This window comes from Ctenocephalides felis, unplaced genomic scaffold (assembly GCF_003426905.1).
Source record: "Ctenocephalides felis isolate EL2017-DRISC unplaced genomic scaffold, ASM342690v1 CF-g0.4_SCAFFOLD_01886, whole genome shotgun sequence".
Lineage (NCBI taxonomy): Eukaryota > Metazoa > Arthropoda > Insecta > Siphonaptera > Pulicidae > Ctenocephalides > Ctenocephalides felis.
The window spans coordinates 59,664,226-59,691,981 of NW_020538040.1; the positions used below are offsets into that span (position 1 = coordinate 59,664,226).

Genomic DNA, 27,756 nt, shown 5'->3' on the forward strand with positions numbered 1-27,756 from the left:
TCGTGATGTATTTGCTTTGATCTTTGATGAGTGCCACCGTTCAACTCAAAACAATCGCCGTTCATTTACCGAATCTATTGTTCAGATTTGAGATATAAATTATATTTTTTTTTTCTAATAATAATACAAAAATAGACTAAATAATTTAGTAATTAATTCAACCATGTCAAACTGAGTGTTTTTATTAGATTATCAGATAAATAATTTATTTAAGTAAAAAAAATATCACATGTTTTTATTATAATAACTACCACTATCTTTACATATTACAGATGAAACACAACTAGTTCCGAAACGTCGTAACATAGATAGGGCAGGACAGGGAATATGAGTCCAATTTGACTTTGAGCAATTATATTGCAAAAACCAAAACAACTATATCACAACAAATTACACAAATCGAACTAACAACTATCTGGCTACGTTTAGTGAAACTATTTCTATTATTATTGTAGAAATATGTTTTTTTTCTGTTATTCAAAACTTTGTCACCTGGTCCTATTTACCCCATAGGCTGGGTAAAAAGTGAAAGCCGAATCGCACACAAATACAATGTCTTATTTTTTATTTTAAAGGGATTTTACGAAATATTAGCTACCTTATTCAACCAATGCAAAATATAAATTTCATGGGTACATTTTTTAGAGATAACACTGTATAAACCTTGATCAGATATTTCGTCAGAAATAATCATCATCGTAGTTAGAATAAGTATTTATTTGACTTATCTCTTGTAAAATTGCTTTTGTTAGCTTAATTTACTGTTTTATTTACTATTTTTCATTCTTTACTCCTATGTCTGGAAAAAGGTTCAGTTGACCATTTTTACCCCATCCACATGTGAGCTTTTATAGAAGCTATCTAAAAAAAACTTCTGCCTAACATAAAAATAATAATTAATTTTATAAAACATTTAAATAACGTAGACTTAAAAGTTATATTAAGGTCTCGTAAACTAAACAACAGCGCTCACAACCAAAAAAATAACAACTAATTAAAATACTTTCGTTGCGGATTTCCAAACATTTCCGTTTATCTCCTGACCGCGACGTAGTAGGAATCAACGTGATGGCTGGTTATACATCTTTTTCCTCTACTTTCAAATATTGTTGTTGAAGAAATTTTAACTTTACTTGTTTTTGGGATATGGGATAGTGGTGAACCATTTTACCCGCGAACCTTTAAGATTTTGTCTGCCATATACATTTTCAAACATTGGCCTTTATATCTAGATAGCGACGTTGCTTAATACAATTCTTTTGCCCTCTATTTTTAAACATTTTTGTTAGAAATTTTCTAACATTATTAAGAATGGATTAGTTATTGTGGACCTTTTTACCCGCGGGCCAATATATATTTTTGCATCATTATGTCTTATAAATACAATAATATCACGATAAAATGAATCAAGACTTACCATATTATTTTTGTATTCCATGGGTTGTTCATAGGGCCATACCAATCTGTCTGCTTGGATCCATCGTTTTCCTTCTAAATCGGTACTAGTCGACATTGAATAGAAGTCGGAGATTCTACAAATTTAAAGAAATATAAAAAATTTTATATGAAAAATTATACAGTACATTTTGTACTTATTGTGTTACTAATTGTGTGCTGTTATATTTTAAATATCATATTGTAATTAAATATCAATATTGTAACTAAAATTATGTAAAGTAGGTAGACAAATTTAATAAATTATGCCAAATTATGTAAATAAATGTTAATTTGTAAGATGTAAACTCTATATTTATTTAATAGATTTTTTAACTAATTAATATTATTTCAGTAATTCCAATGTCCCACAACGTCCAATGTCTCTTGGAGAAATTATCATACATTTACACATATATAGCTTATAGCTTATAGCGTATAGCTTTGGTTCAAGTATTATGTCCAGACAGAAAAATCCTTTGACGAGACATAAAATTAGTCGCGTTAAGAATTTTAACTAGTGGGGCGCATGGCATCGTGCCTTAAGGCAAATTGCTGGAACTTTGCGTACCAAAAATTATTATTTTTTTAGAAACAATTAACACTTTTGAAAAAAAGTTATTTCGAAAAAAATAGATTTTTGAGAAACCATAAATTTGACAAAAAATTACTTTTTTTGAAAAAAAATGTTTTTTTTTGAAAAAAAAAGTTTTTTTTTATTTTGACATATTTTGGAAATTCTGAACTTTTTTTCAAAGCAATCGTACTGCTTTAACTGCATAGAGACAAAACTTCAAAGCGCGTAAGCGCTGCGTCGCCGTCTAATAGATGAACATATGTTTATCTATTCATGTTAGGAGAACGGAGCGTCCGATTTTAATAATTCAAAAAGCATTTTACTTGTATTGACAAGATGAAGAATTGATCAAATTTTCTTAAAGACAGGTCTAGTGGTTTCGGAGATCTAATGAAGAAAGTAAAAAAAAAATGCCATTTGGCGGTCAAAAATGATCATTAGACATATGCACATTAAATTATGAGATATTTTATAGAGATTTCAATAAAAAGTATAAATTTTGTTTACATTCCTATGGGTTCCATACCAATATTGAAAATTTGATCAATTCTTCATCTTGTCAATACAAGTAAAATGCTTTTTGAATTATTAAAATCGGACGCTCCGTTCTCTTAAAAACTGAGTTACCGTTGGCACTTTTTGCCCGGTATCTTCGGAACGGCTAGACCTACCTTCGCCAAAAACTAATCAGCAAATCTCCTTATCAATACGAATCGAATGTTTTTTTAATTTTTTAAATCGGTTGATCGGTGTTCTCAAAATCGTCGACAAAAATTTGTATCCGCACACACACACACACACATATATTCATTTTTTCTAAGGTATGCCAAAATATTCAGAAAGCTTTGAAACGTAAAGATATATAAAAATTTTCATTTTCGATTTTTTGCGATTACTATAACTTACCCTACGGGAAGTTAATAAGATTATTTCTGTAATATACAAAACACTTTTGTACAAAAATAAATTCGCATTATAATTATTTTTAGCTTATGTAACTGATCGCATAAGTCCTTGCAATTAGTAATTGAGAAGTAGTAATTAAAAGCTCAAAACATAAACAATTAATTTATACCATATAGTTAAGTTAATTATTGTTGGTAATAAATAATAATATATAATTAACACTAATAATAATTAATAAAGAATGATAATTCATTTCTTGTTTATAAATCGGCACTAAATGATAAATATTATTTTTTGTTTTGTAGAATAAATCACCGAACAATATGTATTACTGATATTAATTATCAAAAGCATTACTTTATTATTGATAATCACCTCCAAGAATATGCAAGTATAAAATTAGTTTTATCATTTATTACTTAAATAATTTGTTTTTTATATATTCATGATCACTTACCGAGAAATTCGTATTTTGTTTAATGACACGTAACATTAACTAAAACCATTCGAGTAAACCGCTTTCAAACACTTTTATGATTGATTTGAATTTTGTACAGCAATTTAAAAATCGCTTATTGAATTCGAATAGGGTAGAGCGGGGCTTAAAGGTCCGGCGATATCTCAAAAGTAAAGTTAAGAAATTTTTAACAATAATATTTGAAAATAGAAGAAAATAAATGTTTAACCAGTCATCACCTTAATTTTTACGACGTCGCTATCAGAAGATAAACAGCAATGTTTAAAAATCCAAAAGTATGGCAAAAGTATTTTCTTTTGTTGTTAGTTTTTTCATCGTGGGCTTTATTGTTGAGCTTACAAGACCTTGATATAAGTTTTAAGTATGCGTTATTCAATTGTTTCATAAGATATAGTGTTAATTTTAACTTAGTTTAAAATTAAAAATGTATCTCGATGAGGAATATTGTTTGCCAGTTTTGTGCGACGATCGGCCAAGCCGTTTCTTTATAAATAGCAGAAAAGTGAAAAATTCGTTCACGTTTTAGCCCGCAATTCTGAATCAATTTTGTAAATTCAAAAACCGTTCGAAAGATATTGGTTGGGAATTGTGCTGATTAGTTTTTGGTAGAGATCGGCCGGGCCGTTTTCTTGTAAGAAAGTGTCGAAATTTTTTTTTGGACAATTTTTGTTATAATTTTTTTGACGGTAAGTACCATAGTCTTATAGATCATACTAAAACATTACGGTTCTACGACAACTCGTTTAACTTTAAAAATTCGACAAAGTTTGCAAAAATTAGTATTGTTTTTTTTACATTTTCCAAAATTAGACATTTCGTCAAAGTTTGCTCAAAAACGCCTGAACCGATTTCAGAAATTCAAAAGCCATTTGATGTATCTCGATGAGGATTATCGTTTCTCAGCGACGATCGGCCGAGCTGTTTTTTTGTGATTTGGAAAAAAGTGTTAAACCTTTTGTTCACATTTAAACTCATACTACCAAATCGATTTTCAAAAATCAAAAACTGTTCAAAAGATATTAATTGGAATAGAATGATACTGATTAGTTTTAGGTGAAAATCTACCGAGCCGTTTTCTTGTAATTAACTGTTGAAAAAAAATTTTAAATCGATTTTTATGGATCTTTTTTTGGCGATATATATCATGGTTTTATAGAACTTACTGAAATATAACGGGCTTCGACAAATAGTTTAATTTTAAAAATTCATCAAAGTTTGAGAAAATAAGTAAATTTTTGACGTTTGTTAAAATTAAAATTAGACGATTCACTTAGCATAACTGAGTACTTGGTCTTAATGAACATACTAAACCATTAAAGTCAATTAAAATCAAAGTAATTATGGAAACTGGTTCAATTATAAAAATTATTTATTTTTGAAAATTTGCTTTCAGAAAATACTCCGAGTTAACGTGTTTGTTCGTTTTCAACTATGTGCAATAAATCCACTCATAATACTTTTAATCACTCATAAATGAATTTATTTTTTATTGATTAAGTCGATTATTTACACATATGGGTAAGTTCATGTAACTGGTCTCAAGGCAAAAAATCAATACCAACTAGTTATTTCATAATTTCTGCTGTTTACTATGTAGACACTTTTGTCATCAAAATTATTTTCATTAATTGCCTCGTGCAACGTCATATGATAAGCAGTTTATTAGCCAATTTTGAAAATGATTGAATAATTTGCTAGAACTCTAGCATAAATATTTATCAAGCACTACATGCCATTGATTAAATATAATGTCAAATATTCAAAATCTCCTAACTTAGGAGTCCTAAGTATATAACAATTAAAATCGAGTCTTTTTTATTACAATTATAGCCAGCTACGCACGTGGTTGCTAGAATTTAAATCTCAATAAAACTTATTCCGGCTCACATGGCTAAAGAATATACTATAAAAGATAAATTAAGTATATTTAATACAACATATGTTTGTTTTACAATGATTAATAAGCTACTAATAATATAATAATTTATTATTATTAAAAACACTCTATATATAATATACACTTATCAATAATATATTTCTGAATATACATTAAATTACTATCGTTCCACAGAAGGATAAATATTTTATGTAAAATAGTATTATAATTAAAGGATAATTTTTGATTTATATACTTACGTGCCTATACTATTTGTAAAAAAAATATTAAGATCCTAATATTGATATATCAAAATACATATCGCAGTGATTCCATTTATATATAAGATAAAATAATTTAACACATATTATACATAAATTATCAAGAAATATTTTAAATTCTATTAGTGAATGAACGTAGTTGAAGTAAACGTGCTTGCTTAGATAATAACTTTAATGTGACTTATAAACTATACAATCAACCAAGTGATAATATTTAATTTACGAGTCAAACATATCACGGACGAAAGGGAAATTAAATCCTAATATATATTAACAATATAAAACTAATAAATACGTAAAATATTCGGGACTTAATAAAAATACTTTTATAAAACATACAAATAAATCACAATACGCTTTGCTATAAAAGCTCACAATTGCTTTTATCTTCAAATTGTCCGATTTCGGAAAACGCATATTTTAGTAGTCAATTAATATACTTTACCTTAAGATCTTTTGCTGATCTTGATTTATCGATTTCACTAGTTGACTATAAACCTCTAAATAAAGTATTTAGATATTTGGAGCTTGATTAAATTCTAAAGTCCTTCTTGCGCTTGGATGGATTTGGGGACGTTACATTCTACTAACGACTAATTAGGATTTTTCTTCCTGTATAAACATTTTTTGACAATTTTACTAGACCCCTTCTTTTCTTTATCGGCTCCTTCTGTTGCTGGACTCGCATCAGAATTTGACTTGATTGACATCATTTGCATTTTTCTCAGCATACCAGTTGCTTTTTCCGACCCATTTGTTAATGCCTTGTAATGACTGGAGCATTGAGAATCAGCCACACTTCTACCGTCACCTTCATCCCTTTTCAAAAATTCATTAAATTCGCCATCAAATTTGTCATTTTCATTTTTTAAATCGTTGGTCAAAAGCAAAGTTGATAAAGGAGGAGCTAGACCTAATCCTATGTTGCGCTCGTGGTAAACTTCTGATATCGCAGGAGTTAAAGCATGACTCGGATGTCGTATTAGTGATGAAGTGTTCGAATTTGATAATTCTTTAGGTGATTCTTTTTCTTTGCTGTTATAAGGCTCGCCATCTTTATCTAAACAAAAAAAATGTTTTTATAGATCTCGAGCATGTATAAACATACTTGTTTGTTATCCATATAGACACTATATAAAATTTATTGTAAAATGTCTATTGCTAGACGAAATCGAATGTCCAGTTTTAGAAAAACATAAAAAAATAAAAATAAAAAACGAGATTATCATCAATTATTAGTAAACGGTAAATGATTTGTACAATGATTTTTTTGTTATATTCACCGATAAAGTAACTACCTTAATCCAAAAATAGTTTCACTTCAAAAACCTTATTACTAGAAAACACAGGAATAGAAATTTTGGTAAATAACAAATATTAAATCCGATATTACATGATCAAAATTTAACATATAAGTATGTGAGTAATTTGGGCCAAAAAACTGAAAGTTTATTAATATTTGTATCAAATTAGTTTTCATAATGAGAATATTCGACTAATTGCATGCACGGACTGTTAGTATATTATTTTCAAAATATAAATCATATTACCGATGGTCAAGTTATTTGCTATTTCAAGCAATTTATGACGCTGCATCATTTTTCCAGAGTCGTTAATCGAAGTACTTGTACGTACACTTAATCGGTCATTAATTTGCATATCAGACTTATTACTGGATCTCATATTAAAATCAGCATCAGCATTTGAAGGTTCAAAATTCAAACCACTTAATGGCAAATTGTTGTAAACGGACAGCGAAAGCATGCTATTTTCCGGCAAAAACTTAGAATTTTCTTTTAGAGCACCTTGCCGTTTAACCAATGTTTTAACTTGGCAGATTGAATCATTAGATGAGAAACTATCATCTTTTTCTGACTGTTCTGATAAAGGATTAGAAGTATGTTGAGCGATATGCATATTGCACTTGGCTGCATTTTCTTTCTCGAATTTGATATTAAATGTGTTGTCAAACTCTTGTTTTTTTATTACAGAATCATTTTCTTTGGTTAATTTTTTATTTTTTATAAAATCTGTATATGAATTGACGTGTCTTGGTGGCGGCAGTGGTGGCAGAACATCTAATAAATAAAAAATTTAAATTAGTACAGCAAATTAAATTATAAGTTTGAATGAGTAAATTTGTTAAAAATAAAAATAAATCAGGATTCATTATTTTATGAATACTCATTTATACTAATTGAAAACGTGCTTTCAAATCATTTTGGTGAGAAGTTGTTAAATTATTGTCCTTCAAGGTCGGAAACAATTTATGCGTATATATAATTCACTTGAAATAAATATACCTTCTCGGTGCAAGTTATATAAAGATCGAATGCGTGTTTGGTGTTCAAGAGCTATTTGAACGTCATTTGCTAAGATATTTTCAGAAGTCATGGCGTTGTCAACACTATTAGTGATAGTACTGTGCGGATTTTGAAAGAAAACAGGTGGGCTAGGGGTGAATGCTGCATCACTCTCACTTCCTCCGCCTGGTCTGCATACCTAAAGACAAATTTCAAATTATGGTGTAATATTGCTAACAAATAAAGCAAATAATTTAGTTAGCAAGCATTAATAAAAAATTTATTCAAATATTCAAAAAAACATGCAAAATAAATCAAATACACAAAATATATAATATATAAATAGGTATATAAAAATGATTATGTTAAAAAGTCATTTAACTATATAATATAATTCCAAAAAGCTGTCACTGATATGTAACCCATAAATTACTCACTTTTACAGCAGTTCTGCTCAGACCCATATAATGATTCCTAGCATTCCATAAGCCTTTAGTTTCAACGCTCTTTATATTTGCAGTTGCAATTCTTGAGTTCGTGTGCAGATTATTGTCTGAATTTATAAGTAGATTTATGTGAGAATTACTATTTAGCGGATGAATGTGCACATTGGAGTTGAGCTGACTTTGTGTATAAGTGGTCGAAGGGGCATGACTGTTGATGGTGCTCCCACCATCCGGTTCGCCTCTACCACGGACGTAAGATATAAATGCGCCTCTTCCAGAACTTAACTTGCTTATTGACTTATCTAATTGCTGATGCACATCTACAGAATTAAAAAATAAATATTTTGTTAAAAAATAATTCATTTATAGCCTTCGTTGTAAAAATTATAAATGAAGACATGATCAATCCATTAAATGATGATCCAGTAAATTTTGTAATAAATATTTATGTTAATTTACCATTTAAAGTTTGCGGGTTAACATTTTTTTGATTTGATATATATGGACAAATGCTGTTATCACTATTCAGACTTTCCATTGAACTGCTTTTACTGCTACTCAAACTTTTTGGTTCATCTGCAATTGCTAAAATAATAAAAAAAAAAAATTAAAGAATCGTTATTAAATATTCCTATAATTAAAATATATTATCTTATTATACACAATAAAATATTAATTAAGGAATGGGACCATACTTTTCAAAACTGTCTAATTTATTTAAATATGAAATTAATATGATTATTTTCAAATTTACCTATTAATGCTGTAAGTGCTTCTAATGCAAACTGTGTCTGCCTTGTATTAGCTTTTTTTCCTGCTCTTAATTTGATCCGATCACTGCCGACGGACACTAAATCAAATCCTAACGAAGCAAATAATTCATGACAGCCAGTAATCCTCCAAGATCTGAAGAAGATATAATTACAATTATAATTTCAATATAATTGTAGCGACAAAGTGGTTATGAAAATTGCAAATCTAACCTGACGCTCAAAGAAATTTCGATTCCATCGCCAGGTTGCTTCTCCACTAATTGTTCGGAACATTTTTTTACAGCTGAAATTATTTCTTGTGAAATTTCTTCTTGTTGCGTGTTATTGTAATTAAGCTTCGCTGATTTTTTTGATCTCGTTTCATCGTTTATTAATGACTACAAAAATGCAAATTTGATTAAACTTATTTAATTTTTTGAATATCTGTAGAAAACATTTCATCGACCATGCTATATAAAAATACGTAAAATTTTTGGTGCTTCAATAAAGATAATTACTAAATATTATCTACTATCATATCCGGTATTTTGCTATTTTGGCCTAAATACAAATTAGGCCAAAATTTAGCCAAAAAATTTAGAAACTAACGACATTTAGATGTAAAAAAAACTCTATAAAATCATTTACAATACCTGAACTGCTTGCAGTGAAGCATGTGATAAACCAAGAAGAGCCTGTAAAATTCCAGAACACTTTGCGAGTCGTGCACACGGATCACTTTGTGGGAAAAATACAGATGAAGGAACACCATTCGCAGCTGGCTCAAATCTTTAAAATCAATTCATAGGCAATCAATCATAATTCAATCATAATCAATCATAAGTCGAGCAAAAAATGATTATCATTCTTGCTATATATTTTGAATTAGTCACTCTATAGTTTATTTATCGCATATTATTTAATGGTCTGGATCAAACCTATTTTAGTTTAACAACAATAATATTGGGACCATCACTGTGGGGCCTGATATGCCCTTTCTATTTATATTAATCAAAAAAATTACTAAATGTCATATTTATAGACAGTTGTAATTAATAAATGAAATAAAAAAAAACTTAATGGTCAAGTGTATAAACTAGATATGAGCATGAAAACAACAACGCTCGGCACAAGTTAATAGTTAGGTAACTTTAACATAATACACAAAATATAACAAACTAAATGGAATAAGAAATTTATCTGTAGTGTAAATATACACAAGAACAAAAATCATTAGATGATATAACTCATGCTATTATATATTGTAAGATATATTCAACTATATGCATAAAAATCTAAAAATAATACCTGAATCCAACAGAAATCAGTAAATTTTTCCATCCAGCATTATTATACTTCGTTAAATCTTCTGTTTCTTCCTTATCACCATTTTTAGATCCACTGCTCGTCGTCTTGTTCTCGATTGATCTTAAAGTGGTATACATTGCATTTCTTCGCCCTTCGTGAATTCGCTGAAGAGACTTTTCAACCAGATGCAAACACACTCGCAAACATTGCCTTCTTGAATGCTCCGGGTTATGATGTAATAAAATATCTTGTAAAGATTCATTCATTTGTGCAGCCTGTAGAACATTTAATATATTTTGGTGTAAGTCTTTGGTAAAAGTGCTAATATTTGTGCTGAAATGTCTAATTGCTAGAATTTACCTTTGTGCAGAGACGAATGTTAGATCCCATTAATGTGAAACCAGCCCAATTTGCCGGATGCGAAAATTGCTTTGTATACTGAACCGTTTGCATAGCTTCTGATAAAGCTCTGAATAAAATACATTTTACAAATAATTTACATAAGTAATTATACATCTTATATGTAAAATAATAAAAGTGTGCTTACCTAGCAACTCTCGATCCTTGCATTAGCGAAGAATAAAAAGTTTTCAAAAGTATTTTTACTGCACCAACATCACTAGCTGGCCATAAAGAGACCAAAACGCAATGAACACCAGAGTTTAAAAAAGCACTTGATAATTCATATAACGCATTTGTATTAGTTTTCATAACAATATCATAATTCGCATCAGTCTCATCAAATATCGTGGCATTAATTACAACCTACAAAAATATTAATAAATTAAATTATCAACCTATTTAATTTACAATTACGATAGTACAAAATTCAAATTCTTTGAACATTTTTAATATCAAAATTTATATTTGTAGTACCTACCTTTAGTAGAGTACTAGTAAATAATGTTTTGTAAATTATTATTATATTTAATTACTTACAAGTTTTGTATTGAGTTGTAACTGTGAAATATCTTTAGTGTTTAATAGACCATCATTTAAACCGCCCAATGATATATTCGGATTCATTTCTACCTCATGTATCTCTAAACTTCCATCGCCACTAAATGTTCGACGACTTGAGCTCTGTAATGTAATAATGACTATTTTTATATTTTTTACAATTATGGGAATATATTTGTATATCTTAGTCTTAAAAAATAACAGCAAGATAAAATTCTCGCTCTAAACTATTTTTGAACAAATACAAATTTGGCTATTAGATTTAGCATTTTTAATATATTGTACATAACATACAACATTAGAAAATTTTATTGGCAATAAAGGTTATAATGCATAAGTATAGCAAGAGATTAAAAATAAATTGATTATCTGTTTTTGGTAAAAATAGTAAATCCGAACAATTTAACACAATTTGGTGAATAGTTATATAAGAACTAAAAAAATAAAATAAATTCATTACGTATAGAGAAAATTATTGATTAACTAAATATTACCTGAACCTGATTTTCTATTGGCTCGCCCGTGCTCAAGACAATTGATTTTAAAGACCAACATATTTGAGCTGAGAAATGGACGCAATCTGCGTTGTACATTTCCTCAGTTACAGTTTCTTTGGTAGCCTGAAAATACAAGTTTATTTTAAAAAAGTTTTTACTAGTTTTTGTTAGGTATATATTAAGCACATACCTGAGTATCTGTGAGTGTTTTACAATGTAACAACTCAGCAATCATTGAAGCATCCTGGCTTGAACTCACATTCATATTTTGCGAACCAGCATGATTTGATCCACCATATAATGGACTTGTAATAACGAGCGCGTTCATAGACTCTAAAATAACAGTCATAATTCACATTATGATTAAATATACTTTTAAATACATATAATAATTATAAATTAATTATTCTTATCATATTTGCAGCTTAAAACAATTACTACGTTAATTAAGCAAAAATACATACCATTTCCCAGTTGTTTCCTTGAATTTTTATGTCCAGTTGGTTTCAAAACTTTCAGATACGGAACGACCATTAAATCAATACGATCACCCAAATACTGATGTTGCTTTTCATTTACTTGAGCCAGTGTGCTACAATTTTTGTTTCGCAATATTGAGAAAGGTACGGCAAACAGATCATTTTCAATGACCAGTATCAATTTCTCTCGCTTCTGGACATTATTTTCTTTTGTATCTATTTTGAAAATATTTTAATTTTAATTATTTTTGAATCACATGCACATGGTTTGAATAATTATAATAACAGAGTTTTTTTTTAATCGATCAAATTAAAAATCAATCAATGATTTATTAGGTACTGCAACCCATATACGAAAATTTTCTAACAAAAATGGTAATAATTCTAAACTTAAAGAGTGATTACCGCAAGCTTTTTATATTTGGTGCATAATATTTAAATCAAACAGTAAATGAAATAAATATTTCGAATAATATTTTTTAACGAATTATTTTGCGTCGTTTTAAACCAAATCGTCGAACTAAAATCGACGAATTTTGATACCTAAAAAATCAATCTACTTATTATAGAAACAATACAAGTAAATAGCATAAATATAAAGTTAAAGTAAAATAAAAATATTTACCTCTAAAGAATGGAAGCAAAGTTGTAATTTAAACACAAAAAATCATTCGAAGCTGAGCGACTGGTCATGTAAACTTTTGTCTTTAAACTACCAAATAAATATGTATTTAGTAATAAAAGCTACTTAATACCTGTTTCTTGTAGTATATCATCAAATGGCGCTATCAGTAGATCATACAGCGCCGATAAAGTATCATTGAGAGACTTTGTATGTTGATTCCTATTTTCTGAACTAAGATTATTTTCAGAAAAGTTATCTTCAAGCAGGGACTGCGCACTTGAATGTGTAGTAGAATTTTGTAACTTTTTATCGAATCGAGTATTTGGAGTATCAAAATGAAGTGATCCTCTAGATCGTGTTGATCCTCTAAGACTAGTTACTGAACCAACGCTGAATAAGGAACTGAGCGAATAATTGCTAGAATTCAGCAAATTATGCCTATTTACCTATAATTATTTTTAACATCAATATTATAAATCATAAACATACATTTGTATTTTCAAAAATTATTTCTAATTAAACGATATAATTTTGATTTTAACTCACCATTCGCAAGAAACCAGATTTTTCTTCGGGCTGATTTGATATATCCTCTATATTATTTTGATTATTAGCATTTTTAGTCATTAAATGTTCTCGTAGAAATTTTATTTTTGCGGTTAATTGCGAACCTAAAATCAATGAATTAAATATAATAATGCGATTCAAATGAAATTGAATTTTATATGGTACAATTGGTACTTCGATTATCACATTATTTATAGATGATGATATAAAACCGCTTAATAATTTTGTTCAAGTAAATCCAGAATCTATCAAAATAATAATTTTGAGCATTCAAATCGATATTAAATAATTTTAATATTATTATTTAAAAATAATCAAATAAATCAATAAAATTTAAGATTTAGCATCAATTAAAATTGTGACAATATAATCTTGAAATAGTGACACGACCCATTAACAAACTAATCAATTTTTATAATTAAATCAATTTTGTAGGCCTATAATATTTTAAGATGCTCGTTAAGACCATAAACTCTATCATCATAAAAGTTTTATCAAAATTGTCAAAAGAAATTTAACTCGACCAAATTTCTAATGAGGACGATTACCAACTAATATTTTTCAAACGGTTTTTAGACTTTTAAAAACGGTTAAGCGGCAACTTCGACAAGAAAACATGAAATTAGCAAATCGGATTTTCTTACCAAAACATAAACTTCTCCTTCGGAAAGTTGAACATATGCATTCATTACATAATAAAATCGATATACTATATAAAATGAGTATTTAGAGACATATGAAGTATTTTATTACCTTCATCACTTTCTTCTGATAATAGTGGAGTATCATGAAACTTCATAACACCTTTGAAAGGAACGATGCACCAAGCATAAAGATGATTCTCTAAAAGACTATAGTAAAGTACGCAGGCTTTTTGTCGATTAACTATTTCTATAAGTGTGCCTAAAAATGATATATTTCAAAATAATTAATTAGAAATGTATTTTTAAAAATAAATAACAAACATTGAGCCATGTAGTAAAAACTTACTTAAAGTAATATCACAGCTATCGTTTAATTTAGTTTCTTCGTTTGCTTTATTTTGTTTTTCTATTATTAAATCCGCATATAATCTTGTTCGACATTTTTCTGCTATCACAAGAGCATCTTCATATTTTGATAATGCTGAAATTATTTGAGACACATACATTAGCAAATTATTTTTCATAAAAAATAGTGTAAATAAAGAAAAGCAAAAATATCAATCATGATGATGTCATCTAAATGTACTGACCTACTAAAGTTTTTTGCAATGCGTAATAACAATCTGTTTGCACATCATAATATGATTGTTTTAATTTATCATGAGTGCGATGTGCTTTTCTTAACGTTTCCAATAATTCGATCGACTTTTTGAAGTTTTCTAAAGCATTTACATAATCTTCGTCCTGGTGTAAAGCTAGACCTAGTCTATAACGCATCCTTGCCTGAAAGAAAAAAATTGATTATTGCAAATTTTTACACAATACAAATTATTTTTTTATTGATACTAGTGTGCAAACACAGTGTTTAAAATAAGAAATAATTTTTAAATAAATTAAATAGTTTAGATGCAGATATATTTTACATACCTATGCTGATAAAAATACCTATGCCTAAAAATCTGTTTATGAAAATCAAATTACTAATAGATTATTATTTATCTTTGAAAACAAGGTTGTCGCGAAACATACGCATTATTATATAAATACTTTCTGATAAAATAATGTGTAATACAATATAAAACAAAATAATATATTTAAGGAAATTCTCAGGAAATTTAATAAAATTGGAATTATACCTTTTCTTCTTTGTCGCCCAATGATTCAGCTATTTCCAATCCTTGCGTTAAATATCTGAAATAAATATATCATGATTATTTCACTAATGTTAGTATTTTCAATTTACAAGCAATTAACTAAAATAATTGAACGAGTTGTCATAGGGCCGTAATATTTTAGTATGATCTATAAGACTATGGTATCTACCGTCAAAAAAATAATAATAATAATCGTCGAAAACAATTTTTTTAACACTTTATTATAAGAAAACCGATCTCTACCAAAAACAAATCAGCACGAGTCCCAACCAATATCTTTCGAACGGTTTTTGAATGTTCATAATCGATTCATTTTTTTTTCACTTTTCTGCTATTTATAAAGAAACGGCTTGGCTGATCGTCGCACAAAACTGACAAAAAATAGTCCTCATCGAGGTGCATCGAATGGCTTTTAAATTTTTAAAATCGGTCCAGCCGTTTTTGAGATGTCGATTTACAGCAAAAAATCTGTTCATATACTCGCACACACATACTTTTTCCAAATTTAGTCTCATTCGATTCAGAACGACTTGAAACGTCTAGAAAACATAAAATTAGCATAATTGGATTTCTTGATGAAAACATAAACTTCTCCTTCGGGTAGTTAATTAATAAATACTATCCATTAAGATTTTAGTTAAATACAAACAATAATTATTATTTGAAACTAGAATTCATAAATTTGTACTATAGACAGTTATACAATTGTAGAAGTAATTCAAGTTGTAAAGATGGAATACAAAATTGTGACTTAATTATTATTACCTAATAGCGTATTTAATATCTCCCTTGCATAACATTACTCTGCCAACTGTTCTCAGAGTCTCGCAGAGGTCTTTATTAATATTTTTTCGGTTGCCTCTCAAATTTGATTGAAAACTGATATCACTGTTTTCTTTCTCCTCTTGACAAATTGAATTAGTAAGCGTAAGGGCACGCTGAAGACACATTAAGGACATTGTTATGTCTTGGCGAGATTCGTAGGCGCGGCCCATGCGACCCAAAGCACGCATCTGAAACAAAAATTCATTTTAGTCGAAATAAAAATAATTAATTTATTTTGACAAATAATGTTCCATAATTACCATAATAAACTTTAAATAACTATCTTTTTAGTATCGTTAAACGAGGATTTGATGAAAGGTCCGTAACGCGTTCAAATAAAGTAAATTGAAGTGAACTAAATCTCATGCGAGAAATTATATAGAGCATATTTTAAGAAAAATTAGACCTGATTAGTAAGGAACAAACACAGTTTTGAACTTCTTGAGTTAAAAGTAAAAAAACAATATAAAAAATAATGATAGAAACCGTGATGTTGTCAAAATTAACTATTATTAAATTTATACGTAATTAGTTACTCTTTTTTTTTTCTTTAAATAAAACAATAACTAACATTAACAAAGATTATTTTCATGTAAATTACCTGTAAATCTATTAGTTGCAAATCTGTACAATGTTTTAAATCTTCCTGGTGAAACTTCAATGCCGCTTCATGATCTCCTAATTTTTCATACATGAGACCCAATCCCGATAATGAATTGGAAATCATGGTGTTGTCGTTCAGTTCTCTATAAAAATAATCAATAATATACAGTTTAAGAAAAAATAAGATAAATTATACTATAGAGGATTTTTTGGATAAAATATTGAAAAACATTGTAATAAAATATTTCACCTGGCAATATCTCTTTGATGCTCCAAGCACGAAATAGCTTGTTCCGAATGTCCCAAAGAGTTGTGGATAAAACTCAAATCAGCGTAAGTTAGACATTTTTCTTGTAAATTTCCTAATTGATCTGAAACCACTAGCCGTTTCTCCAGACAAACCAGCGCTTGTTGTAAATTACCAAGCGACCTTAATAAAAACAAAAGCAATTGTAAAAATAATATTAATTAAAGCCGTCTTATAGCGAAAATATTATTTATTATCATTATTTATTATTTGAACTTTATATTTATTTGATATCTTAATATTAAATAGTCATCAAATAATTTTGGAATAAATCGGTGTTTATAATATTATATTATACTTTTTAAGAACGACTAATGTAAAAAAAATCTTGGCTGTTCTTACTTATGTGAATGCGCGAGTCCTTTGTATGCCCGTTCTTGATCTTTCGCACATTTCAAATTCTCCAAAGCTAATTTTAAATAAATTTCATGACACTTTAAAGATTCCTCATAGTCGCCCAAGCATGAATAACAATCACCAAGTGATCCGTGAGCCCGCGCTTTTTGTTCAACAATGGCTTGTGAAGATATGTTAGCTGTTGAACAGTGAGAAGGTATTTGCTCAAGTAGTGCTAGTTGCTGCAAGAAAGTGTCCCAGTTTATAATTTTAACAATAATAATTAATTTTTCATTATTTATTTATGCTATGTAGTAATTTTTAATCAAAGTAGATGAATTTATCATACTGATGAATAAATGTGAATAGATAAAACAAATAATGAATATTATATGTAAATACATATCTAATTTACTAATTTAATGCTTACATGTTCTAAAAATCCTATGGCTTCCTCGTAGTATCCCATATTAAATTTAGCAATACCGAGATTTCCGTAAGCTTGAGCTTCTTCGATACAGTCCTTCAATTCACGCGCTTTGTCTAATTGTTCCTGTATTAAAAATATAAAGTATAAAAGTCAATTTTATAAACATAATAAATATAAATAATAAATTACATATTAAATAATTTCATGTTTTTAGACTTACTTGATAACATCTCAACGCATGTGTATAATGACCTAGAGCAATATGTATAGCACCAAGTGCAGATTGTGCTCTACACTCGCCCCGAGCATCTCCCAATTCTTGTAACAAGGATAATTCTTGAGTATGGTGTGCTAAAGAAAAATCGTATCTCTCTTGAAGCCGATATACACGACCAAGAGAAGAGCAGGCCTGTGCTTCTAAATGCCGATCTTGAGTCTAATTGATAAAAACCAATAAAATATATCTATTTATAAAAATATCTTAAATTACTTCTCATTACCTGTCTTGCAAATTCTAATTGTCTTTGGTACATTTTTAACGCCTCTTCTTCATTTTGCATTTTTACTAGCACGTCACCGACATTTCCCAGCGCTCTAAATTTTCCTTGTTGATGTTGTGTCATATGAGCTATGGCTAAAAAATATTTTTGGCATTCCAGCGCTGTTTCTAAATGACCTAAAGCCAGATGTGCTAAGCCTAAATTACAATATGCGTGAGCCATAACGGCATGATCTTGCAGATCTTTCGCTAAGGTCAAATCTTGATTATAATATCTATAAGTGAAATTAATAAATGATATTAAAATTAAATACCACAAGCGATATTTATAAAATAAATATATTAATATCATATAGTATTTAAATTAAGTTTTAGATCAAAATATAAGTTAGACACTAAATTAAATAACTCACCTAACTGCTTCTCTATAGTTGCCTAAGCAATAATGAGCATATCCCAAGAAATGGCATGCTTTACCTTCTGCGGCTACGTCTCCCATTTCTTGGGATAACGCTAAATTTTGTTCATAATATGGTACGGCCTGTGCAAAATCACCACGACATGACAAACAGTTTGCTAAATTCAGCAAAGCACAGGTTTCTCCAGAAGTATCTTTCATTTCGCGCGCAATGCCTGAAAATAAAATATATTAAACAATTAAATTTAATGTAATAAACAACTAATACCATCGGAAAAAATTGTAATTTATAGTTTCTATGTAACTTTACCTAGATGAGCTCGGTAGTGCAGCAAGGCCATATCGTGTTCTCCTAAAGCTTGATATGCCACTGCAAGGTTTCCATGTGTTGATGCTTCTGAATATCTATCACCTACTTCTTGGCTTATAGCAAGTTCCTGCTTGTGATGTCTTATGGCAGGTTCGTAAAGACCAGCAGAAGAATAAGCATTCCCTATATTACCATACGCTCTTCCCATACCTGCTTTATCCTAAGAAAGAATATCATATATAAAAATTTATAATAAATAATAATAGCATTTTATCCGTTCTTTAAAACTTGAAAAAAAATAGATTTTGAGAATTTTGAACTTTTTTGAAACATTTAACCTTTTCCACTCGCTAATTCCGAGATTAATGTGAATTTTGCCGCCGGAGCGGCGACATTCGAGTGGAAAGGGTTAATAGTTTGATTTTTTTTTGAAAATTTGGATTTTTTCTAACTTCTCGTAGTGTAAGTTATAGTAATAGCAAAAAAAATCGAAAATGTAAATTATTGCATATCTTTAGGTTTGAAAGCTTTCTGAACATTTTGGCATACCTTATAAAAAAAAAAATGGATGCATGTATAAGTGTGTGTTTTGTGTAGATACAATTTTCGTTCACAATTCGGGCGCACGGATCAACCGATTTAACTGTTTATCATGTTATTTCAATAGATTAATTAAACATATTATTCAATTCAAAACCTATATATGTATTTCGTAATGTATTACTATTACCAGTAAGCAATGAAGTTATTGCTATTTTATTGTGGCAAAAATATATTGAATCAATATTTATATTAAGAAGTACGCCAGAAGAACATAATCAGCAGTTATATAAATTTTGTTTATAATATGTATAAATGGTCGAACCTGTAACTGGCGAGCAATGTTTAAATGCGCTTGGTGAAGTTTCAATGCAGCATCATATTCTCCCATCAATTGATATACTATTCCGAGATTACTACAGGCTCTTCCTTCTCCCACCTGTTAACACAAATGTTTACTGATTGGTATAAAATTATAGTATAACGTCGAGTTATTTTTGTTTACTTAACTATTTTATATTATACTATAAATAAAGATATATTATATTTATTATTTGAGCAATAGTTTTATTATACTATACTATATTATAAATAGTTAATATTGTAAGGATTTTTTATATTCTTTTCTCTCATATACTATTTTCTATATATTATATTATATCACTATTAATTATAATTTTAATTTTTTTTGCTTCATTATCATGGTTACATCAAATATTAACATAAATATATAATATTTACTATAATTTTTAAAATATGTTATTGTATTAGGTCAAAAAGCGATGGTAGATCAGTGGAACACCAGTGACTTTGTTAGATATTGATAATAAATTTGATTGATTGATCTCTATTATTAGTAAAATTGATTTTTTCTATATTGTTATAAAATTATAATATCAATATATGTGTGTATATATTGTGACAATAATCAATATTATCGTGTTATTGATAATTATTGTCGCCTGATGGTCGTCCACCCCAAAGTACACCATCCCTACCCTTAACCATTTATTGGTTCTTGGGGTCCATCAGTGAGTTGCTCTGAGGGCCTGTGCAATTAAGAAGTTACAGCCATCTAAGACGTATCTCATAGGCGAACGCCTTGGGATACGTTAGTGTTAGTTGTGTGTGTTGTGCCACAAGACAGGTCCAGCTTAAAGGTCAGATCATGTAAATTATAAGCTGTAGCTATTCTCCCCCATGCATTTATATAAGCAGATATAAGAATAAAAGGTATTAGTTAGGAAACATTGACTGTATGCAAGTACAGTCAAGTTCCACAAATACATACGAGATGTATTATTAATTATTTAAATAGATTTAGTTATAAAAGTAATCTTGGTTTCATTCGCATAGTAGCTACTAACTCCTACAGGTAATTACAGGTACTCTAACGGGCGACTGAAGTGTCGAAGTAACCCTTTCGTAATGGGGATGCAATGCTAAAATATAGTATTAGGCAGCCATTACAATCCCCAAGAAGGGGGCTTCAACCCCCACTTGTCACAATATGTATATAATAATTACCTTATCTTTGGCTCCCAAAGCGGCGTCCAACTGCCGTTCATGCCATCGTTTTGCCCTGTCCAGTTGTCCAGCGCACCTGGATGCATGTCCTAGTCCAGCACAAGCTCTAGCTTCCAAAGATCGATCCCGAAGAGATCGAGATAAATGTAAAACCCTGTCATGGCACAACGTTGCCTGAGCAAAGTCTCGTCTGTGATGATGACAAGAGCCCAAATTCGAATAAGCGCGAGCTTCTTCGGTCTAAAAAAAACTTGCTAGTTTAACTGGGTACGAATATTAGACCTATAGTCTAAATATTTTATTACATTTATTAACCTTTAACAAACGAGCGCATTGCTTATAACTACTGGGCATAGTTTTCGACGGATTTTTAAAAAATTAAGTGCTCCTTTTCCAAAGATAGAGAAGTAGCATAATTAATATTACATTATTGGATTTGTTTAGTTTGTCTAATATTGCTTGTTGACCATTCAAATTTATTTTCTAACTGCATCGTGCCTATATTGAAATTACAGAAAGAGAAACCCAAAAATCTTCTTGGTATGTCATGCCACGTGTATGGCGGCATTAAATTATTTTAGAATATTTACAATGTCGCGAGTATGGCGGCACTCGTTCGTTAGGGGTTAAATATTGTTCAATCTGTCTACATATAATAGACTAGAGATATACTAATAAGTTCGATGATTGCATAAATGATAATAGTTCGATATCTTAGTTTATTGCAAGATGAATTGTATAGATGTATGTGATGTATTTACATACCACGTTTCCTAATCGTTTAGCTAGCCTCAAATGTTGCGTATGACAATCTACAGCCGAATCGAATTCTCCCATTGCTAAATAAACTGCACCCACATTACCAATCTCTCGCGCTTCCTGAAGTCGATCTCCTAAATTTGTACCAAAAAAGTAGCATTTATAATGACATATTACATAAATAATATGTTCTTTAAACTTACCTAATTGTTTTACTAACTGTACGCATTGCTTGTGGGTGGCGAGAGCATTCTGATAGTCGCCAATAGCTGTGTACACATGACCCAAAGATGTTAGTGCCATAGCTGCCCCTTGCATATCCTAAAATGAATATTGTACCAATAATTGGTATTTGCTTTAAATTGAAGTAAACACATATATAACAAATAAAGCAAAAATTTTATTTATCCTCTAGCGCAAGAATAGTAAAAATAAACACTTAAAGAGTTAAAGTTGCTAATTTATTAATTTGAACAATATATTTAAAAGAATTTAAAATATTTATAACAATAAATTTCGGAAAAATTACTTGATTTTGTATAAATGTTCCTCGATCCAAATCCATCTAAATGGCAATTGATATCACGATACAGATCATAACATAGCACAGATTATACTATTTCTGATTTGTTTCGATTATACAATACTTCTATATTATAAAAAATTATAGAAAATTTTTAAGTATTTAAGAAACATATTTCCAATTTTTTTCTTACAAAAAATAATACCATGAAAGCAACATAAGACAAAAGCAAAGTATTAATCAATTTTAAATCAAAATTTGATATAAAACTAGTATAAACGATTATGTATAACCATATCCCACGTCAATAATATGAAAATTTTATTATGTTACAGTAAAACTTTATACGAATTTCTATAAGATACGCTTGCAATAAAGATATCTAGCTTTTAGTTATGAGAAGCCCTACTAAACTGATTTTAATTTCTAAGATTATTATATTTTAAAAAAACATACCTTGCTTTTCATTGCTAGTACAAGCTGATGTCGATGTGCGGTTAAAGCTTCTTTATTTGCTCCTTGACTAAAATAAGCGGATCCTAGATTGCCATGTGCTCTACATTCACCTCTAGTATCACCTAACGATTTTGCAACAGCCAAGTCCTGTTGCATACATGATATGGCTTTATCAAGCTGGGACAACGCCCAATATGCAGAACTCAAAGCTGAATACACTGAACCGCTATTAAAAATAAAAATATCTTATAAACAAAAACTTGGGAATTTAAATTTTAAACCAAATTGAATTTGAAAAAGATCATACCGCAGTTTCAATGAACAGGAACCGATCTTCAGAGCGGATTCCAGTACTACTACAGCCGATTGAAAATGACTTGCTGCCAAAAGTTCTTGACCCACTACCTGAAAAGTGATATAAGTTGTATATTAGACAGACTAAAATTAAATTAGGATAAAATAGTCCTGAAGTAAGTATACTAAACTTTAACTCTTTTTTTTATTGGCTTCGCTTACTTAGAGCCCTTACAAAATTTTTTTTTCAATCAATACTATCTTTTACATATATCCTATACTATTTTCTTTAAATTTAATTTTAGTCGAACAAGTTTTTATCAAAAATCAATTACAATCATATCGATTGCAATATGATTATACAATAGCTATTAACAAAATAACATGCATCACAAGATATTTTGAAATATCAACGCATTTATAAAATTAATGTCAAACAAAAGTATGATATAACTTTTACTTTTGTTGCTATAGTACATAAAGAGTACTTTAATTTTGAGCACCATAAGGTATGTAGTTTTGAAAGCAGCAAATTAAACTTATTTCAAATCCATATATAATCAATAATAAATATTTCAGTACTTTTACGATTATTTAACTGACAAATATTTAAAAATATTTCAACTATTCAAGCTTTAATTTAATAAAGTAATATTTTTATAATCAATAATATATAAATAAAATATAAAAACATTATAATAATCAAAAAAATATGGTTAAATAAACACTGGTTTTCAGTTTTTGTTTTCATATTAAGGTACAGGTGGTAGCGCATAATCTTGTTCCAAAAGCTTCGTCTACAACAAAATGCGCAAAAGCAATATATGCAGTGGTGTCGGAAGCAAATTTTTGATGGGTGGGCTTGTTTTTTTTTATACACAGCCAGTGGCTTCGTTGTTTTTTTTTTAGAAATACATACTAGGGCATTTTATTTTTTGAGATTGATGGGTGGGCTCAAGCCCACACAGCCCACAAGGTTTCGACGCCACTGAATATATGTAATGACGTTGCTTATGTATGTTTTTAAATTGAATAGGAGGTATCCATGGATATTTCTATTATTGCAGAACCTAGAATTAAGTAAATTTCTTCGAAGTCTAGTATTACTATTACTAATGATGCATTTACTTCTGCCAGCTAATGTTTGATTCTGAGACACAATGATAAGATATCACAGTTCAATTGGGTGTCAAATCTATAATACTCAGTTGCCTTTATAAACATATAAATTATTTACACTTACTGATATAACGACGAAAGGACTTTGTCCCAAGCCCATTGTTCTGAGTTGTTCAAATGTTGGTCTCAGTTTACCGGCGAGGGGTGATTTCTCACAGGCCTCAATCAGTCCGGATAAAAGCCGCTCTGAATTGGGCTCCCTCGCCAAACCTTCACTAAAAGCTCCTAAGGCTTGGTCGTGCCTTCCTAGGCATTGCAATGCTACACCTAAATTATTAATATAGATTAATAAATTAATATAATAATTTGAAAATGAAAAGTAACCATATTTGTTGAAGAACAACACTACACACGCTATGGTTTTTAAAATTTAATTGCCAAAAATTTTAATTTGTATCCAACACTATTACTTTTTGTTAGAATTATTATTGCATGGGTAATATAATTATGTCTCACAAGTATCTATTTGATCAATGTTTTCTGCTTCACTATACAAGTGACATATACGATTGATTGAGATTTACCTTGTCTGTAGCATCCTTTTGCCCATGTCGGACATAAATCTCTAGCTTTGCATGCGTCTTGCAGTGCTAAAGAAAAATGTCCTTGCTTTATTCGTGCTGCAGAACGGTTAGAATATAAAACATGATTTGTGGGATCCAAACTTAGAGCTTCTGTGTAAAGTATTACTGCATTAGCAAAATCACCTGCTTCGCATGCAGCATTTGACTGCCTCACCTTGATAAAAAATAATTATAATATTTAAACACTATTCTTACATTGCAGAAATATTAAGGATTTGTTTCAGATAGTTATATCTTAAAATTTCATTTTTGTATAAAATAGAAATATATTATTATATACGTGGGCGTAACTAGGCAGCTGTTAATTTCAATTCATTGGATGTTTACTAAATAATTTTCGCTTTAAACTAAACTTTTTATAATATTAGTAGAGTTTATTTTATTTTGTCCCTTGACCAAAATACTACTTATATAAAGAAAATTCTGATGTATATCTACTACTTATTGGATCAAACCTTTAACATAAAGTAAGAAAATATCCGAAACAGACATCAATTATATGCTTTACAGGAAAAAAAAACGCTTCTAAAAATAATATAAAAAATATATCTCTGAAAAGTTTGTTAATAATAATATGTTCTACAACAGAGAGAAAGTAGAGCAACGCCCCTTAATCTATAAAATACTGATTCAACATTTGAATAAAAACATATTAAATTATCCTACGATGCAGGAATGTGGATTATATTATTTTGGAGCAGAAATAAATACTTTTATGGTATGGAATAGAATTAATTTTGGCTAAGAGCTAATATAGCATGATTTAAATTTAATTCAATAATGTTATAACGTACCGTTGTAATATAATTGTATATAACTAATGAACAAATACATCAATGTTTTTTAAATTATGTTCGTTCCTTTGTTTACCTTTTCCAAAAATAAAGATTGACTAGCTGCTGGCAATTCTGAAGTTCCTTGCGGTTCCACCTAGAAATAATGAAATAAAATTTTTGATTACATGTGGAAAATCAATATAGTTTATCTTAAAACAACGTGCATATGTATAAATTTTCTGAGTTATTTTTAAATAATAATATGTGCTGAAGTAGTTGTAAATGTCCAAATACTATATATGTTTACAGGTCTCTGAAGAATTTATTTTTTATCATTTTTATTTCAGTCATATTAAAGTTTGAGCTTAAAAAATTGTAGAATTATAGTGTGTTAATATAAGCATAATATTCTATAAGATTATACAAAATTTACATGTAAAGAAAATATAAATTCATGAAAGATATTTTTAAATAAATTAAAATAACAATATTTTATACATAAGGCTCTATCGTTACTGTTAAGTTTTACGCATTCGTAAGGTAAACGAAAAGTAACGAAAACCACATTTTATATTGTTGTATATAGGTAGAAAATTATAGGGGCGAAGCATAGGCAAAGTATCATTTGACTTTGCTGGGACCATAAATGGTTTAATGATGTTTTCGTCCTGCCAGAAACCACAAACAGTAAAGTTTTTTTTTTTGTTAAATTTTCTATTCTTTACTCGCTCAGTAACTACTGACTTAAAAGTGAATGGGTATAAAATAATCGCGGTTTTTAAATTTATTTTTCATTATTTTTACCCATATACGACTTTTCATTAGTGTATTAAACACTTGTAGAAAAACCAATCTTATATATAAAATAATCAGAAAATCAAGAACTTTTCTCAGTCACTCTATAAATTTTTGAGTTTTTTTATTTTTTGCACAAAAACTCTAAAAATGCCCATAATTTAAAAAAAACGAAAAAGCACAGAATATAGTAATTCAATCATTTTTGTATCACAATCTTATACTTTACATATCATATTTTAATATATTTTGCAATATAGGGTATTCTACTATCAAAATACTATTTACACATCAAATTTAACATTTGACTTTATTAGTAATTTTCTAGCATTCAAAAATAATTAATTATTAAGGAAATTGTAAAATAAAAAACGATAATATATTTAATTATATTATCATAATATTTAAAAAAAATCAGTGAATGTAGGCCGACTCTACAATTGGAATTGGTGCATTGCATTATAAAACATAAATGTATATATTTCAGTCGATGGTGCAGACAACCCTTAAGTCTGACTTAACTTGACTATATTATTATTTTTCAAGATTTGTTGTTCGACGTTGCGGCGAGATTAGTGGGCGCAATGCATATGTTGACTTAATTAGTGTTTGCTTTGTATGCCGACATGAATCAGGTTTTAAGGTTCCTTACAGGAAATTTCAAATAGGATCCATAATGTTTTATTTACCATGTCGGTCTTTCGCGGTTCTTTGCCTCGGGAGTCTGGGACTACGAAAAATTCATATGATGTGTAACAGTTTTACCAAAAAGAATTAGAGGCTTCATGGATAAAAGTAACAGATTTGCTAAATTTGCTTTAAATACTAAAAAACTTGTAATACATAAGTGAGATCAACAAATAAAATAAATCATTGAAAGCACTGTTTCTATATCAACATTACAAAATGACAGAACTTTATAGGTCGACTAACTTAGAAACATATCATATTTTAAAATTGTTATTAGATTAATATCAGTAGGCAAGTTACTTTTTTATGTTTTTGTGTTCTAACACAATATTCTTGAGATGTGATACTTAACGTATGGGAATGTTAGATGCTCTACAATTAAGGGTATATAGACCTGCAAAGTAATTTTAAAAGTATATATGAGTAAATATATATATATATGAGTAAATATGCAATTTATTAAATTTATACAAATAGTTTGTATAAACTTATTTGTATAGAGATATGCTTACCTCAGAATAATCCCTTTGTGACATTGCAACTATATGTAAACACTGTTTTTGGTTCTAACAACAATTCTTCTAAACTTTAAACTTGAAACAATACACACAAACACTT

At 28.9% G+C, this 27,756-nt stretch overlaps 1 protein-coding gene across 1 annotated transcript; it reads right to left on the bottom strand.

The window, feature by feature from the left end:
• Positions 1 to 6,110: 6,110 nt before the first annotated feature.
• LOC113375158 (tetratricopeptide repeat protein 28-like) lies at positions 6,111 to 27,718 on the bottom strand. Its single transcript, XM_026615108.1, has 42 exons — positions 27,651 to 27,718; positions 25,748 to 25,807; positions 24,818 to 25,031; positions 24,358 to 24,560; positions 23,128 to 23,225; positions 22,821 to 23,046; positions 22,045 to 22,162; positions 21,848 to 21,975; positions 21,083 to 21,322; positions 19,881 to 19,994; positions 19,016 to 19,235; positions 18,701 to 18,920; positions 18,289 to 18,562; positions 18,009 to 18,224; positions 17,789 to 17,911; positions 17,365 to 17,600; positions 16,966 to 17,145; positions 16,714 to 16,858; positions 16,053 to 16,300; positions 15,270 to 15,324; positions 14,724 to 14,916; positions 14,480 to 14,614; positions 14,243 to 14,392; positions 13,469 to 13,593; positions 13,226 to 13,368; positions 13,053 to 13,141; positions 12,283 to 12,513; positions 12,009 to 12,151; positions 11,816 to 11,941; positions 11,301 to 11,444; positions 10,909 to 11,126; positions 10,722 to 10,830; positions 10,362 to 10,636; positions 9,707 to 9,842; positions 9,285 to 9,451; positions 9,056 to 9,207; positions 8,761 to 8,886; positions 8,293 to 8,621; positions 7,961 to 8,054; positions 7,856 to 7,906; positions 7,103 to 7,630; positions 6,111 to 6,612 (listed from the first exon to the last, which is right to left on the bottom strand). Exons 1-42 carry the CDS (start codon positions 27,672 to 27,674, stop codon positions 6,146 to 6,148), a joined length of 7,473 nt encoding a protein of 2,490 aa, XP_026470893.1. The 5' UTR covers positions 27,675 to 27,718; the 3' UTR covers positions 6,111 to 6,145.
• Positions 27,719 to 27,756: the final 38 nt, after the last annotated feature.

Coding starts and splice junctions, on each gene's coding strand:
- LOC113375158 (XM_026615108.1), bottom strand. CDS start 27,674: ATGTCACAAAGGGATTATTCTGAG. Junction 16,301..16,713: donor TGCAACTAATAGATTTACAG/GTAATTTACATG, acceptor TTTTTGTTTCAG/ATGCGTGCTTTGGGTCGCAT. Junction 13,142..13,225: donor AATACTCGATTCGATAAAAA/GTTACAAAATTC, acceptor TTCAGAAAATAG/GAATCAACATACAAAGTCTC.